The sequence below is a fragment of the Callithrix jacchus genome, chromosome 18 (genome assembly GCF_049354715.1).
Source record: "Callithrix jacchus isolate 240 chromosome 18, calJac240_pri, whole genome shotgun sequence".
In the NCBI taxonomy this organism is placed as follows: Eukaryota; Metazoa; Chordata; class Mammalia; order Primates; family Cebidae; genus Callithrix; species Callithrix jacchus.
Window position 1 is genome coordinate 8,009,363 of NC_133519.1, and position 17,529 is coordinate 8,026,891.

The following is a 17,529-nucleotide window of genomic DNA, read 5'->3' on the forward strand; positions in this document are numbered from 1 at the left end:
TACTAACTACCAAGAGCTTCTGTGCCAAGTATTGGACTCCGTTTCACACAGACTGTTTCGTTTAATCACTGCAGCTCTTTGAGGCAGACACGGTTCACCATTTTTTACAAGAGAAAACTGAGGCTGAGACCAGGAAAGTCACTTAGGCAAGGTCAGGCGAGTTAGTGGTGAGGCTGAGACGATCTAACCCCAGAGCTGGCATTTGCCTCTTCGCTGTTCAGTTTCCCGCAAGATGGAGGCGCCCAGCCCAGGGTTAGGCCCAGGATTCAGCATGAGGGGTGGACCAGATTCTCCCCCAACCCCTCTCTTGGAGCAGCATACATGAGGCCTCTCTGCACACTCCATGTGCTAAGCTTCACATAGGGGACCGTGCTTCATTCACCTTTGTGCTCCCAGCACGGTGCCGAGCACACGGTGGCTGCTCAGCAAAGCCTGTGGTAGAAAGGAAGGATAAAGTTGGACATTGGGCCCCGGGTAGTAACTGGCTTCTTGCTGGTGTTGGGGTTTTGAAGACACGCAGGTGAACAAACGATACATAGATGAACAACTGACAGACGCAAATTCAGTTCCCAGTTACGTCTGTCCTTGCCCACTCTACCGCAGCCCCTCTGGCCTCCTTGCTTCTCCAAGCCTTCACCCCCATTCCCTCACGCTTCCCTCTCACCTTCTTGGAAGTCTGCTCAAATCTCACCTCAGTGAGGTCTCTCTGACCACCCCCTCCCTCCACCAGAAGTCCCAGTCCCCCTCACCCGGCCGTACGTTCTCATTTCTGGTGGGACTTCCCGCCTTCCAATGTTCTGTATAATTCACTCATTCATTGTGTTTAACGCCCATTCTGCACCTCCCCACTAGGAATCTCTATCTTACCAATGTGTCCCACATACCTCAAAGGGGGGAACCTCAACAAATACTTGTTGAATGGATCTCTAAACACTGCCCACTAAGTCAGAGCTGGGCTTGAAGTAATCAGAGAAGTGACCCAATTCTCCCACAGCCCCAGTCCTGGGTTTTTTTCAGACTCATTCCCCCAGCACTTCCCAGTAACTGGAAGGGAGAGATTCTACATCTCCCAATTCTAGTGACCACAGCGATTGACTGAGGATGGTCCTCTCGGACCCCATAAATCTTTCTGCCCTTCTCCTTCGGCCAGAGCTCCCCTGGTCCTCCCTAAAGAGCCTCTCTGCATATAGAGTCCATGCCCCATACCCGGAGGCACTGGGAGCAGGGAAAGCACGTGGGCTTGAGAGCTATGCCACAACCTTAGGGTGTCATTTCCGCTCGAGCCCTAGTTTCCTCGTCCATAAAATAAGAACTGGGACCATGATCTCCTCCAGTCCTTCCCAGTTCTGACATTTTCCCTGTGGAAGTGGGGGAGCGTGTAACCTTGGTCAAAATGTACTTGGAAATGAACCAACCCATGACCCTGGGACACAGGACACAGCCATACTTAGATCATCAAAAATATAACCAACAGGGGAACAGGCACTGCATAGGTGAGATTAGCAGCCATCATCTGTTCTCATAAAGCAAGAAAGGCAGTGATTATTATCTCTATTTCACATATGAGAAACTGAGACTCAGAGAGGCTGAACAAACTGCCCACACATAGGAAGCGGAAGAGCCACACTCAAAGTCAGGTCTTCCAAAGGCAAATTCCACTGGCTTTCCGCACAGAACTGCCTCATTGCTTAACGCACCCCGGGCCAGGTGCAGTGGCTCATGCCCGTAGTCCCAGCAGTTTGGGAGGCTTAGGCGGGCAGATGGCTTGTGCTCAGAAGTTTGAGACCAGCCTGGTCAATATGGCAAAACCCCATCTCTACAAAAAATACAAAAATTAGCTGGGCATGGTGGCATGCGCCTCTCCCAGCTACTCCGGGAGCTGAGGCAGGAGGATTGCTTGAGCCCAGAGGTAGACATTGCAGTGAGCCAATATCGGGTCACTGCACTCCAGCCTGGGTGACAAAGCAAGACTTTGTCTCAAAAAAGAAAGAAAAAGAGAGAGCGAGAGAGAAAGAAAAAGAAAGAAAGATAGAGAAAGAAAAGAAAGGGGAGAGAAAGAAGGGGAGAAAGGAAGGAAAGAACCCTGGTAGGAGAATGCTATCATTAGATTATCGAAAATGTCAATAATCTAATAATCTATATGATTATGGAATATAAAATTGTAATTTACATTTGAATGTGGTTATGTCTCCTGCTCTAGACATTTATTTATTTACATCAAATAATGTAATATGGACACCTGGGAAGAAATCCCCCTGAAAGACCTGAGAAAGTGATTCCTGGTAGAAACAGACAACTCTTCTCTCACTGGTAGCTAAGATGGGCCTCTTTCCCCATGTCTTTCAAAACTCTCCCCGAGATATACACGATTGAGTGTTTATATTTTCAAGAACTTTCCAGCTGCAAGCAGAACCAACAACAAAGATAACCCAGTCCCTTGGGTACTGTGAGTAGAGGAGCATCTTCTACGTTTACATAGAAAGGAAACAAAGAAAGTGCTAAATTGAAAAGCTGGATTTGTCCACATGGGAGATACTATAACTGGTTCAGAGCCTTGGTGACAGCCCCATTTTTCCGGATTCAAACGCATACTCTACTGCCATCTCTCACAAAATAATGATGAGCGATGATGCCACCCACCGCATCAGCCAACTTGGACTGGGAAGCCTTGGAGAGCGAGAACTTCATTCTGAAGAGAAGCTTTGCAGATTCTCTTCTCTTCGCAGGAGTATCTTGGGGAGAGTGCAAGCTTCAAGAACTGACGTGAACTAAGTATTTTCAGAGAAAGAATGATTGGATCTCTTCCCTTCATCCTCTGACTTCTTGCCTCATTAATATTGCAGGGATCAGCCTTGACCCTCTGTTTTTAAGTGAAGGATTTGCTAGAAAGCACTGTCCAGTCAGTGTGGGCCCTCAGACTTGGGAGTTCAAAAGAAATCAGGCAGCTAAAGTAAATGAGATTGTGGGCTAGTGGCCGTTTTATTTAAAATGGAACTGGGGACTCGCACAACACTGGTACCATCCTCCTTCAAACTGCCCCCATTAAATGCAATATGTCCATGACACCAGAAAGGACAGGAGAAAGGGGTGGGCGTGAATTAAGTGCTCAGATTGTTTTGGTCTAGTTTACCTTCCAAGTTATCTTCAGTTTAGTAATCAGACATTGCAGATTTCATAAAACTCATTTTCAACTATTTTTGCTCCATTGTTTTCACAAATAAACTTGTTGGATAAAATTCCCCATTTTGGGTTTGGAAAATGTAGTTTAGGCCGGGCGCGGTGGCTCACGCCTGTAATCCTAGCACTTTGGGAGGCCAACGTGGGTGGATCGCCCGAGGTCAGGAGTTCAAGACCAGCCTGGCCATCATGGTGAAACCCCATCTTAAATGAATAAATAAAAATAAATTAAGAAAAAAAAGAAAATGTAGTTTAAAATCACCATTTTTTATACTAACGATAGTCAGTCTCAGATGATGGGAAGGGAGGGGGCCTCAGGGAGCACAAGTCCGTGTCCTCCAAGCATCATTCCTCATTAAGCCACATTAGAATTTAATCCAAGGGCCTCTTCATGAGAAAAAAATGTCACATTCCCATTTAACAGACGAAAGCACTAAAGTCTAAAAATATTAGCTGACATTGATGATTCAACTTCCGCCACTCGAAGGTGTTTGTAATTATGAGTGAAACATGGTGAGAAACGCTATTACTTTGACAAATGGCACCAGAATTCTTTGGAGTGTTAAGGAGCCTTTCAAAGAATGAGACAACCCTGCTGAAGGTTTGTTTTGATCTTTTTAGAAACTTTTTTTCCTTTATTTTTAGTGGACATATAATAATTGTACATGTTTATGTGATAGGAGTGATAGTTACATGCATGGATACAATGTGTCATGATCAAATCAGGATAGTTAGCATGTACAGCATCTCAAACATTTATCATTTGTCTTGGGAACAATCAAAGAGCTTTTTGAGAATATACAATAAAATAGTTAATGGCTGGGTACAGTGGCTCATGCCTGTAATCCCAGCACTTTGGGAGGCCAAGGCCTGATCACCTGAGGTCAGGGGTTCGAGCCCAGCCTGGCCAACATGGTGACACCCCATCTCTACTAAAAATACAAAAAAAAAAAATAGCTGGGCATGGTGGTGGGTGCCTATAATCCCAGCTACTTGGTAGGCTGAGGCAGGAGAATCACTTGAACCGGGGAGGTGGAGGTTGCAGTGAGCTGAGGTCGTGCCATTGCACTCCAGCCTGGGTGACAAGAGCAAAACTCCATCTCAAAAAATAAATAAATTATAGCTAACCATACTCATCCTACAGCACTGCAGACCATCAGAACCCACTCTCCCATCTAGCTGTGCTGTTGTGTCTATTAGCACGCTCCCCATCCTTCCTTCCCCCACTACCCTTCCCAGCCTCTAATATCCACAATTCTGCTGTTGAAACCTTTGAGAGACAAGAGCAAACCACCAATAGAGGATGAAATATCGTCCTTTGAAAAGGACCCACCACTCTCCTTCCTCTGACTCAGGGCAGAGGAATGCACACAGGTGACTACTCACTGTCCCTACGCCACTAAGATCCTCCAAGCTGATGATAAGGCCTTGGGAAAAATGCTCCTAGGCTCATGCCCTCTGGAGGGAAGCCAAAGGTTTCCTGGTGTACAGGCCCAGTCTGCTTCTAAAAGAAACTTTTGGGGGCGCAGAAGCCCCATCTAAGCTTTCACCCGTCGGCTTTTCCCATCCTCCTCCCCTCAGTGCCCAACACAGCTCTCCCATTCTCTCACTCCCATTGTTTCCCAAACATCCCTCCCTTCATAAAAGCTGTCTGGCTGGGAGCTTAAAATATTGCTGGACAGTAAAACCTACCCATCAGGGCCAATCCAGTCATATCTGCTCAGTCGTGCAGCACAGTAGGGGCGGGGTAGAGAAGTGGGAGGTGGGCTTTTAGGCGGCAAAGGAAAGAGACGAAAGTTGCCATTTTGCTGCTGAGCGCCAAGAGAGAAAGACAGCACATATCTCTCCGTGGGACGCTCCTCGTATTGGCAAGTTTTCCTTGGGTTGTGTTAGTTTGTAACCTTCCCCCCAATTCTTCTTTCTCAGCCTAATCTAAGGACCATACTTGGGCTTCTTCAAAAGGGAAAAGGTTGCCAATAAGATTCAGTCTTGGGCTGGGATGGCTGGACTTACACAGTTCAACTCTGAAAACCCTTTTCAAGTTGATCTTGGCAGAGGTTTGGGAGGGAGAGGAACGCTGGAATAGAGGAGGATGGGGAAACAGGGATCTCCAAACTCAAACTACAATTTGACTTCTTAAGCTCTTGTCATTTTTCAGAATGAATTAACGTGTGTATAGGAATCCGGAGGGACCTAAACCAAGTATTTGATATTTATGATATTCGCACTCAAATTCTGCAAGAGGAATCATAGTCATAGTTATTGAATGCTGCAGGGGTAGCGGAGGGTTCGTGCTCAGCATTTTCCATGTTGCAGCATTTAATGGAGCACAGGAGTGGATCTGGCTAAGGACCCCGAAACTCTTCCTAGGAGTAGGTTCTGCTGTCTCTCTATGAGAACTGCCGGCTAGTGGCTGTTCTAGAAACAAGAAGAGGCACATTTGCACTTGGTTGCCAACTGGAGTGGTAAGCTGCCATTGAATGCTTTGGAGAACTTATTAATGGGTGCATATGTGTTATTCTGCCTCTTCAAAGCCAGAGGAGGGCTGTGCTATAAAGGACTTACACCTGGCAGATCAGGACTCACATCCCGGCTCTGCCCTCACCAGCTAAGCCCCATCCTTGGGAGACTCATTTAACCCCCCAGCCTGTCTTTCTGTCTGGTAATGGGGATTGATAATGCCAAGTTCACTGGTTCTCAAACATCCATCTGGAAGTCTGTCAGTTCTAGCCCAAGATGAAGTTTTCCACTGTGACCAAAATGTGACAATGAAGAAATTAACAATGTGTAGTAAACGTTTCACCAAGTTAAGTGTGTTCCATTTGAAGGCTTGTCTTTTATTCTGAAATTATGTCCTCTCTAGTTTCATAGTGTTCAAATCCCCTTTTATAAAATGATGATGGAACAGACTGTAATTACAGTTAGTGATTTAATAACTTTTTTTTTTGAGACAGAGTCTTGCTGTGTTGCCCAGGCTGGAGTCCGGTGGTGCAATCTCGGCTCACTGCAACCTCTGCCTCCCAGGCTCAAGCAGTTCTCTTGCCTCCAAGTAGCTGGGATTATAGGTGCCTGCCACCACACCCTACTAACGTTTATATTTTTAGTAGAGACAGAGTTTCACCATGTTGGCCAGGCTGGTGTTGAACTCCTGACCTTAAGTGATCCTCCCGCCTCAGCCTCCCATAGTGCTGGGATAACAGGCATGAGCCACCACACCCGGCCAATAATTCTTATTTTTCTGTCCTTGCTTGGCAAAAGAAGGAGTTGGTATCCTTATGCTGGTCACACTAGTTTGTTGTTATTATACTCGTCTGTGAAATCGAAGTCAGAGAACCAACTTGTTATGAGGACTGAAATAAAATATGTGAAACTGTATCACTTATAAATACATTAAGGATAACCAAACATAAGGTGTTATTTTAATCATTACCTCTAGTCATCATTTTCTGGCGGGATGTTCCTGGCCATATATGGACACCCTGGGATTGGAGGCTTGAATTCCATTTATTTTCCATCTGTAACAGGTCTGTTCACTAAATTTTCACAAGCAAAATAAAACAGAGAATTATCCCTGAAAAAGAGAAGAGAAATACTCTTCCTTTGGGTCAGATATCTCGATGCTCCCATAGAACACTTTGCTTCTCTGATCTGACTTCCTTTAAATTTTCATTGTTAGAAGTTAGGAAACCGAAGCATTTCCCTGCGCGCCTCTGAAGTGTCTCTCCTTAACAGCACAGTAGGCCTGTTTAAACATCGTGGGATTGGAAAGATTATGTCCTAAACTACAGTTTCTCTCCTTCAGTTATAACAAGAACTATGTGGCCAGGCACGGTGGCTCACGCCTATAATCCCAGCACTTTGGGAGGCCGAGCGGGTGGATCACAAGGTCAAGAGATCGAGACCATCCTGATCAACATGGTGAAACCCCGTCTCTACTAAAAATACAAAAAAAATTAGCTTGGCGTGGTGGCGCATGCCTGTAATCCCAGCTACTCAGGAGGCCAAGGCAGGAGAATTGCCTGAACCCAGGAGGTGGAGGTTGCGGTGAGCCAAGATTGCGGCATTGCACTCCAGCCTGGGTAACAAGAGCGAAACTCCGTCTCAAAAAAAAAAATCACAAGAAACTATGTACCTAGACATTTTTGAAAAATACAATCTTAGCATGGCGGCTTCGAGTATAGTAAGACACCGGCTTATTTGGCTTTGGTTTCAAAATGGCTAACAGGTGGTCAGGAGCGGCTTCTTACGTCTTGGACATGTATCATGAAACTAGCGTCAAGAATTGCTGGCTTCCAGTTTATATCTTTGATCCTATATAAAATAAGCAGTTTTGTGTCTCAAAACAGCTGGTTGGGAATCAATTTACTATCCTTTTTGTTATTTACCATTTTTTTGCATTTGCTTAATCTCCCTGCTGTTAGCAAGAGCAGCAGGAGGACTGAAGTCAGTCCTCCCCTTACGTGAAGTCAGGGATTCAGAGTTTCAGATTTCAGACGATACTATCAGTCCCAGGCACTGATTCTACGGAGTTCCCACTCTGCAGAGGGCCTTGTTCTGTGCTGTGATAATGGTCCCTGCCCTCTAAAGCTTTTGATGCTAAGCGGGGGAAACAAGACTGGTTAACGTATAGGGCTGAGAGCATGTGCTCATCACACACATTCATGTGGGTATGTGAGTGAAATACACATAGAGACACAAAACGACTAATATGGTACAATACAAGTAAGGCTGTCGAAACTGAGCTGATGATCAATGAGGGTAAGTATTGGCTAGATAGTTACGATTAGGTAAGATAGTAGTAAGATAGTAAAATATATGAGGGTTAGAGCACATTAAAGCCAGATTTGATCTTTTAGAAGTAAAGTTATTCAAATTGCTGTTTTAACATAAATTTTAGAACAAACTAGTTGATTAAAAAAATAATAATAACTTTTGGCCAGGCGCGGTGGCTCACGCCTGTAATCCCAGCACTTTGGGAGGCCAAGGCGGGTGGATCACGAGGTCAAGAGATCGAGACCATCCTCGTCAACATGGTGAAACCCCGTCTCTACTAAAAATACAAAAAATTAGCTGGGCCTGGTGGTGCGCGCCTGTAATCCCAGCTACTCAGGAGGCTGAGGCAGGAGAATTGCCTGAACCCAGGAGGCAGAGGTTGCGGTGAGCGGAGATCACGCCATTGCACTCCAGCCTGGGTAACAGGAGCGAAACTCCGTCTCAAAATAAATAAATAAATAAATAAATAAAATAACTTTTTCCTGGCTCTGCCACCGGGGTGAGCTTTATGCCTGGGCTGCTAACCTGACTGTCATGTTTTCCACCTATTTTCCAAAAGGCAGTGGGAATGGCTGCCACTCTTACCAGGGCAAGTACTAGACTTAACTAGAGTCTGAAGAGTCAAAAACAAATACAAGTGGCTGGGATTGTGAGTCGCTGGTTTGGATTCCGAGCTGCTGGTTCCCTCCCACTCTCCATTACCCGTTTCTACAAGGAACTCTTCCCGGTGCCACACTCATGACTGGGGATGCCACAGCTGCTGTCACCTTTTCAGAAGAGGAGAAGCTGCTGTCGGATACCCTGCTTGATTGGGAGTTTATGCGGCCCCAAGAGGAAGAGCACTCTCTGCTCTGTGTGTGCCCTGACAGCACAGCCTGCTGGACATTGCAGCTGCCCGCAGTTAGCATCGTGCCACCAGGTTTTGTCTGGCCAGACTCCAAATCACAAGTTGGAAATAGGCTTTTGTGCTCAGCAAATATCACTGTGATTAAAAAATAGTAGGCATAACCTTTTAGCCCCATAGCGTGGTGCATGGCTAGAAGCCTCCTAGAGCAGGGTCTTCTAACACGGGCTCCTGACCTGGTCTGAGGGCAGTGATGGTAAACTTTACAACTCTAGAGATGTTCAAGCTGGAGGAACAACTGTTCTCCAGTGAGGTGGAAGTTTTGCTCATCATCCTTCCTGGGTTACAGGTTTGCCCTGGATGAATGACCCAGTTGCAAGCAGCGCCTCGTCAGTTCAATGCCATTTCCATTAGCCATTGCTGTGCTAGAGGCATTATATATTATCATGTTTAATGATATTTTTTCTATAGACCAAATTTTAAACTCTATTAAAACAACTATATGTTACAGACCCTGAAACGTTTTCATTCTGTAGGACACTAAAAGTGTCCTAGAAGACCTTCCTCATCCTGTGACACGATTCCTTCCCAAAGCGTTCTCTCTGTTCTTTGGATTTAAAAGAGTAATCATAAAAATATACTGCCCTCAATGTGTAAAGCTATTAATAAAGGTTTCCAGATTTCAACTTAGAGAAGAGGAAACATAAATTAAGAGCACAGAAGTGAAAGAACTGTGCAGCTCTCTCTGATTGCAAGCAGTTTATCTCCGTGCTGCAGTGGGAGGAACCCAGCCTTTGTGACCAAGCAAACAGAACTGCTGCTATTTAGCTGTCTAACCTTGGACAATATATTTAGCCTCTCTGAGCCTCAGGTTTCTGTTTCCTTTTTTTTTTTTTTTTCTTTGAGACAGGGTTTTGCTCTGTCTCCCAGGATGGAGCATAGTGGCACAAATCAGGGCTCACTGAAACCTTGACCTCCCAGGCTCAAGCAATCCTCCTGCCTCAGCCTCCCAAGTAGCTGGGAACACAGGCATGCACCACCAAGCGCAGCTGATTTTTAAAGTTTTTTTGGTAGAGATGGGGTCTCACTGTGTTGCCCAGGCTAGTCTTGAATTCCTGGGCTCAAGTGACTCTCCTGCCTCGGCCTCACAAAGTTCTAGGATTACAGGCATGCGCCACCATGCCTAGCCTTCAGTTTTCTTATTTGCTGGAATTAAGTTAGTTAACAAATACTTATCAAGTTCTCACTGCGTGCTGGGCTGTGTGTCGGGCATTGAGTAGCAGTAAATAGGATAGGCGTGGCTCCTACCCTCATGGAACTTACAGTCTAGCAGGATCAAGTTAAATGAAATCATATAATGTCAAAGTTCTATCCCAAAGTAGGTATTCAATAAATGTGAATCCCCTTCCACTTTCCTTCAAACATCTGATCATTATATATTCTGACACAGTCAAACATCAGATGGCCACAGACAAGTTCATACATACAAGAATTTTGTTGGGAGCCCAGACACCCAGAGTATAAGGTAATTTTTCAGCATTATGTCTCATGAAACTTAGAGCAGTATGCGGTCTTGATTTAAATCCGTGTAACCAAGGGTTTCTATTTATGGTCAACAACGAACCCTTATTTTTGGTGGAGTTTAAGGAATTACACAGATACTGCCTCATCGATGCTTTCAGACCATTCGTGAAGTGAATGAGAATAGGTATTAATATTAGGCCCATTTGACAGATGAGGAAGCGATTGGAAGTAGATTCTTTGGGGCCTCCTTTGTTCCCTAGCGGTAGTCTGCACCGAGGAAGCGCTGAATAGACGCTGTTTACACGGTGACAGGTCCAGCAACTTGGAAAGGAGGGGTATCAGTCAGCAAAAACAGCCGCTGACTCGGGCTTGCATTGCGGCCGCTCAGCTTCTGTCTTCTCGCTCATTCCTTCAGGTGGGTGAGAAATGGGCGACTGGAGTTTCCTGGGGAACATCTTGGAGGAGGTGAATGAGCACTCCACCGTCATCGGCAGAGTCTGGCTCACCGTGCTGTTCATCTTCCGGATCCTCATCCTCGGCACGGCCGCAGAGTTCGTGTGGGGGGACGAGCAGTCCGACTTCGTGTGCAACACCCAGCAGCCTGGCTGCGAGAACGTCTGCTACGACGAGGCCTTCCCCATCTCCCACATCCGCCTGTGGGTGCTGCAGATCATCTTCGTGTCCACCCCGTCCCTGATGTACGTGGGCCACGCGGTGCACTTCGTCCGCATGGAGGAGAAGCGCAAAAGCCGCGAGGCAGAGCAGCTGGGCCAGCAGGCGGGGACCGACGGCGAGCGGGGGCCACTCGGCACGGACCAGGGCGGTGGCAAGAAGGGCGGCGGCAAAGGCACCAAGAAGTTCCGGCTGGAGGGGACCCTGCTGAGGACCTACATCTGCCACATCATCTTCAAGACCCTCTTTGAGGTGGGCTTCATTGTGGGCCACTACTTCCTGTACGGGTTCCGGATCCTGCCTCTGTATCGCTGCAGCCGCTGGCCCTGCCCCAACGTGGTGGACTGCTTCGTGTCCCGGCCCACGGAGAAAACCATCTTCATCCTCTTCATGTTGTCTGTGGCCTCCGTGTCCCTGTTCCTCAATGTGATGGAGTTGGGCCACCTGGGCCTGAAGGGGATCCGGGCTGCCTTCAAGAGGCCCGTAGAGCAGCCCCTGGGAGAGATTCCGGAGAAATCCCTCCACTCCATTGCTGTCTCCTCCATCCAGAAAGCCAAGGGCTATCAGCTCCTAGAAGAAGAGAAAATCGTTTCCCACTATTTCCCCTTGACTGAGGTTGGGATGGTGGAGACCAGCCCAGTCTCTGCCAAGCCTTTCAATCAGTTCGAGGAGAAGATCAGCACGGGACCCCTGGGTGACTTGTCCCGGGGCTACCAAGAGACACTGCCTTCCTACGCTCAGGTGGGGGTGCAGGAAGTGGAGGGCGAGGCGCTGCCTGCAGAGGAGGGAGCCGAACCCGAGGTGGGAGAGAAGCAGGAAGCAGAGAGGGTGACCACAGAGGAGCAGGAGAAGGTGGCAGTGCCAGACGGGGAGAAAGTAGAGACCCCCGGAGTGGGGAAGGAGGGTGAAAAAGAAGAGCTGCAGTCGGAGGTGGCAAAGCAAGGGCTGCCAGCTGAGAAGACGCCTTCACTCTGTCCAGAGCTGACGACAGATGATGCCAGACCCCTGAGCAGGCTGAGCAAAGCCAGCAGCCGAGCCAGGTCAGACGATCTAACCGTATGAAGTGAGGCCAAAGAAAAAAATATGCCCAAGCTTACATAAGGCAAGATGAAAGGAAAAGGTGCCAACCTGATCTGAGTCTTCTGTCCCCTGCCCTCGCCCCAGCCCCTGGTTGGACAGGCAGTGTATGCCACGCAACTAGGAAACAGCCTTTCCCACATCCAGCATAGGGGCTACCAAGATAAACCCATTGACCCACTAAAGTTCCCAGTCTCATAGGACTGCCCTCCTTCCTCCAAACCCAACAGCTGTGGGGGACTCTTCTTTCATGCCCATTTCTCCATAGAAACCCTTAAATCAGAATTGGGGTTGCCTCCTAGCTTTTTACCAGTCTTGTCTCGAGCTCACTAACTCAGCCAGAATCTATCATGCCAGCATTTCTGAAGCAGATATCATATGACCATATTTTGGGGATCTCAGCTCAAAAGTCTGCAGAATACAGGCAGGTAACAAATGTAAGTTACAAGGTGGCCCTGTTCTAATGCAAGGGAGAGAATGGGGCTGTGAAAGCTGGAGAGCAGGAGAAGTTGCTGCTCACTTCCAGGCAATAAGTACCATGAAGTGTTACCTGGTCTTTCCGATTTCTCAAGGGAAGCCAGAAATCCAACTTTTGTTTTTTAGACGGGCTCTCTGTTGCCCAGGCTGGAGTGCAGTGGCACAATCTCAGCTCACTGCAGTCTCAACCTCCCAGGCTCATGTGAGCCTCTCACCTTACCCTCCCAAGTAGCTGGGACTACAGGTGCACACCACCACACCTGGCTAATTTTCATACAGATGGGGTTTCACCATGTTGCCTAGGGTGGTCTCAGACTCCTGGCTCAGCCTCCCATAATGCTGGATTACAGGTGTACACCACCCTGCCTGGCCCATGAAATCTAAATTTTAATTGAAATTTTCAAAAGTGCTAATGTTGGCAACTAAATTTTAAATACAACATGTGGACCAAATGAAATACATGCAGGCCAAATTTAACCTGTGAGGCACCAATTTGCAATATCATCTTATGCTAATTAGCCCAGCTGTCTGATGGAATCAGTCTTATTATTTATGGTCTCAACTTGTTTCTGTGGCTCCCAAACCTTATTTCATTACTTCAGAGTGTTTTGTTTAAATCATCAGTCCAGGAGATATCCAGAGTTCTCCCGGACCATTATTTTGGGTCATGGCAACCCCTGGGTTCTGAAGCAATGATATGCTTTGTATTGGTGGGAATTCTGCCCTGGGTACCATCAGAGAAAGAGAGCAAGATGCCAGAACTCTCCCCGTGACATCAAAAGGCTTTGAGACAGGTTGCAGTTTTCTCCTTGAAGCAAAGAAGATCCTTTGTTTACTCCCCTGTTGCAGCGTCAGTGCTCAGCCTAAATTCTATACCTCTTTTCATCAGGGACTAGAAGCAAACCCAGTTTCGAGCGGAAGGACACCTGCTCACAGGTCTGTCCTAAGAAGAGGCAGCTCTCAGGCCTTGTGCAGGCACAAGACATGTACCAAAAGGGCCATCAGAGTGGCATCAGAGGGAGCCTCACACAAAGTGAGTGCTCACACGGCCAGGATCCCAAAGTGAAGTCCCGGGCCAAGCCTCATCCCTAGAAAGGACACGGAGGCTAAAGGAAACAAGAAGAATCTTGAAGGGCTCCTTGTCCTCGTGTTCCCACGACTCACCCTCCTCATCCCCAGAGTCTAGTCAGGGGAATTCCTCACGTACAAATTCGTATTTCATACTGGGAGCAGTTTTACCCTCAGCCAGTCAATTGCCAGAGCAGGAAGAGAAAACTATGCTTCATGGGCTGCAGTGCCAACGATAGGGTAGGAGTTATAGAAACCAAGTTGACGTGGCAGGGACCTGGACAGGAGCCAGCAAGTGACCCAGAACAGGTGCTTAGAAAAACGGCCTTGGTTGTATTTTCCCAACCCCGATCAGCACCATCTCAAACCGACCAATCCCCTTTGCTTCCTTTTAAGATATTCATTCAAAATATACCTTTCCAAAGCAGGCTCTCTCCAAAACTATTCCTCCCCCTTGACAAAATTTCCATTTCTTGGTGACCCATTTTAAAGCAAAGTGGTCTACAAATTAAACTCATTTTAAGGTTTGTTTGGTAATTACTCCCAGGAAAAACTGCATTTGAAAGAGAAAGACTAAACTGTATATTACCTGGGTATCCCAAAGTGACAAAGCTTCAGTGGGGGAATGTTGAATAGGAGAGGTATGTTTATCTTGAAGACACGTGGCTTTCTGGCCACTCCTTGATCGTACCCCCTGCAGGCAACGTTATTCCACACAGACCTTCTCTATGGTGAATGAATTAACAAGAGCCCAGGCCTGAGAACCAGAGCGAGCATCCTTGACCCTAATGGCGGCACTACTGTTCCTATAGTTTTGTTCCTGAAGACCCAGTTAAAAAGAGCCTTATGAATAACTTGATCATTACCAGAATAAAGTGTCTATCTCAACTAGAGCCTAATACAAAAAAGAAAAGAAAAGGAAAACTGATACCCTGTTCTAAGTAAAACTGCGGTCTGGTAGCAGTTATAGAAATGAGGGCTGCCAGTCTCCTTATCTCAGCTGGGACATACGTGTGTGCGTGAGTGTCTTTCCTCAGTTGAAGCAGCATCCCACTTCAATGCACATACCCACCCTGTCCCCACAGTTTCCCTCTTAGTCTTCCCAATAAAAGGAGAAGCCTATTTAGGAAGAAACAGACACGGGCATCAAGGGGCTGAGATTTTGTTTCTATTTCTGCCATTTAGTAGGCTGTATCATTACTGTGCCTTGAGCTCTCTGTACTTCAGTTTTCTGCCTACAAAGTAGAGCTGGCATTTGTCACCTTCCTACATGCAGGGGTGTCATAAAGGTTGAGTTGGCTGCCAAGCATGAAGCCTGCTGGATCCCTGAGAGATCCAACAGCAGTGAGACTGGCAAGAATGGGAGGTGATGGTTTCCATCTGTGCCCCCAACCTGCCTTGTAGTTACCTGGTGAGAGTTTTTCGGTGTGAAACAGACACTCCAGAGATCAGATTTCTCAGAAGACATTCAAAACAGAATCCTAACCCCATAGGTTTAGTAGGAACCTGAGGCTCATTGACCGTAAGAAATGACTGGAGACAGATTGCCAATTCCTTTCATCTGCTGAGAAAGATGTCCCATCTGAAGCTGCCACGCAACTGCAGCGAGTTTCCATTCAGAAGCAGCTGCATGTCTGTGGTGGTCCTGACTCTAGGCAGCTGCACCCCTCAGCATCTGTTTTGAGGCAAATAATTATGACTGACTCAGGACTATAATCCCCATGGGCTTCATTAAGCCCAGATTTAGTTTCTACTCCTAGTTGGTCCCTTATTAGATAAAAACCCTAGGGCACATGGACCTACCAATAAAAAGACACATTAGACAGCGGGACATCAGGACAGCATCCCCTCCTGGGACTCTGGAGAAGTCCCAGCTCCCTCCAGAGGAAAGGGACTACTCACTTGATAGCAGTTCTAACACTGCCATCCGGGAAGATCTGTGACCAAGGATAGAGGTGCTCCAAGTTCAGTTGGAAAGTTTAGAGCCTGGCTGTGTGAACCCTGGCCTAGCGTTTTGGGCATTGTAAAAAAGCCTGTCTGCTTTTCATCATGTCTTTGTCCCCTGCCACACAGGGGAAGCAGCCAGTACAGCACTGGACAGACATTCCTGAAGTTCTGTGTGACCTGGGGACGGTGCTGACTGCCCTTCCTGACTCTGGGTATGCCAAGATGCCGCTTACCTGCTCTGTGTGACAGTTTTCTCTACATTAATTGAGGGTGATAAGTTCTGCCCCTCCTTCACAAAATGTTATAGATCTTTTTAAACACTCACTAATTTGGAAATAAATGGAAAAAAAAGAAGGCATCATCCAAATTTGTAAGTCCATGTTGTAAAATGTATCCTGAAGCAGTGACGGTCATCACTTTAAATGCTGCATAGATTGTTAACTAAGACACTGATAAAAAGTGAGCCAATAACTAAAATAAGGGAAATAAGTTTGGAGGGACAACAGGTAGTCTTGAATTCCTAAGAATTATGGTACAAAAAAAAAAAAAGAATCTATTTAATCACACAAGAATCGGTTGCTGAAAGAGGTGCTGGAGGTACTCAGCTTACTAGAGCTTACCTATGGAGAAGATCACCCATGGAGAAGTGGAGAAGCATCAACCACTTGGACAGTCTCTGACTCATGGCAAAAGGGACTCCATGGACGCTGACAGAGCTGCATGCTGGAACTCTTCAGTCCAGGTCATGCGGAAGGCCTGTGGCGAGACTGGTACCAACCACTGGTCCTCCCCAGTTCTTGAGGAGGGTTGGGCATACGCTAAGTAAGAATGAGAACACCACCCCAACTACATGTCCCATTCCATTCCCCAGCCTCCTCTTCACTCCCTTCCCTCACCGTGAGTTACCCTCTATGCATATCATGTGCAAATGATTGCACAACCCAACTTAGCAAAGTTTAGATGCGAAAGGTTTGCCTGGTTGGAAGAAAAACTCTTCTGAGCGTAAATACAATCTGTAAAACTAGTAAGTTGGTACCTAGAAGTAATAGCGAAATAGGCAGGGAGACTTTTCCCTTTTTGCAATTATTGTATTATAACTAAATATGTGCTTGGGGAAGGGAGGAGAAAAAGGAAACAAAGTTCTAGGTTCAGCAGTTGGGTAAGAGGAAAGAAAAACTTTTATGAAAGCCAGTTCACCTAGACATTGCAGCTCCCAGAACCAGGAAAAAGGTGGTATTCAGCTCTGGCAGTAGCCACCGAGATGCAGTGGGACATCCCAGGGCCTCCAGTGCCACTGCTTTCTGGAAGTTCGCCCGAACAAAGAAGATTCTAAAAGAATGCATAAGGTTTCCCGAAGGGAAAGTAGATGGCCCCATGGCCTTTTTCTGCAATATTTTCATCTATGAAACAAAGTGTAAAGACTCAGTTTGTCAGGAAACACATTCATAACACACTTCCTGAGGAAATCTCTCCAAAAGAGAGATGCATAATTGGGACGGTGGCCCTGTATTCTCCAACCTTCCACATCCTCGTGTCAGAGCTCGTCATGTGCTGGAATGTTATAAAACAAATAAAATTGACTTGACTTTTCACCATCTTTGTTTTTTTCTTTTTATACGTCAGCTGAACTAGACTGTGAAGAGACGGCCTCAGTTTCCAGTTATTTTTCCTTTGGAGTTGAGGGCCTAGAAAGCAAGGGGAGTGGGGTAAAGGGGGTAAGGGTGGTACATTAGTAAATGTTTAACCACCAGCCCTCTCCAGGATAAAGAGGCTGACTTTGTAGTGTTTGCCAATTTCCTTGGTATAAATTCTCCCACTCCCACCAATTTCAAGCTACCAGCATCATGCCACTGAATGCAGAGTTGGGAAGATGTGCAATACCGTAACATTATAAAGTTTTCTACGATACAATGGATGTGTACCATTCAGTAGGTATAAATAACCTCAAGAACATAGACGATAGTACAATA

At 46.6% G+C, this 17,529-nt stretch overlaps 1 protein-coding gene across 1 annotated transcript; it reads left to right on the forward strand.

The window, feature by feature from the left end:
- The first annotated feature begins 4,976 nt into the window (after positions 1-4,976).
- On the forward strand, positions 4,977-12,149 carry GJA8 (gap junction protein alpha 8). The gene is made up of 2 exons (XM_017966199.4): positions 4,977-5,045; positions 10,734-12,149. The coding sequence occupies exon 2, from the start codon at positions 10,745-10,747 to the stop codon at positions 12,050-12,052; it is 1,308 nt and encodes a 435-aa protein (XP_017821688.4). The 5' UTR covers positions 4,977-5,045; positions 10,734-10,744; the 3' UTR covers positions 12,053-12,149.
- Positions 12,150-17,529: the final 5,380 nt, after the last annotated feature.

What these genes read in the sequence shown, in the direction of transcription:
- GJA8 (XM_017966199.4), top strand. Translation starts at nt 10,745, where the DNA reads ATGGGCGACTGGAGTTTCCTGGGGAACATCTTGGAGGAGGTGAATGAG.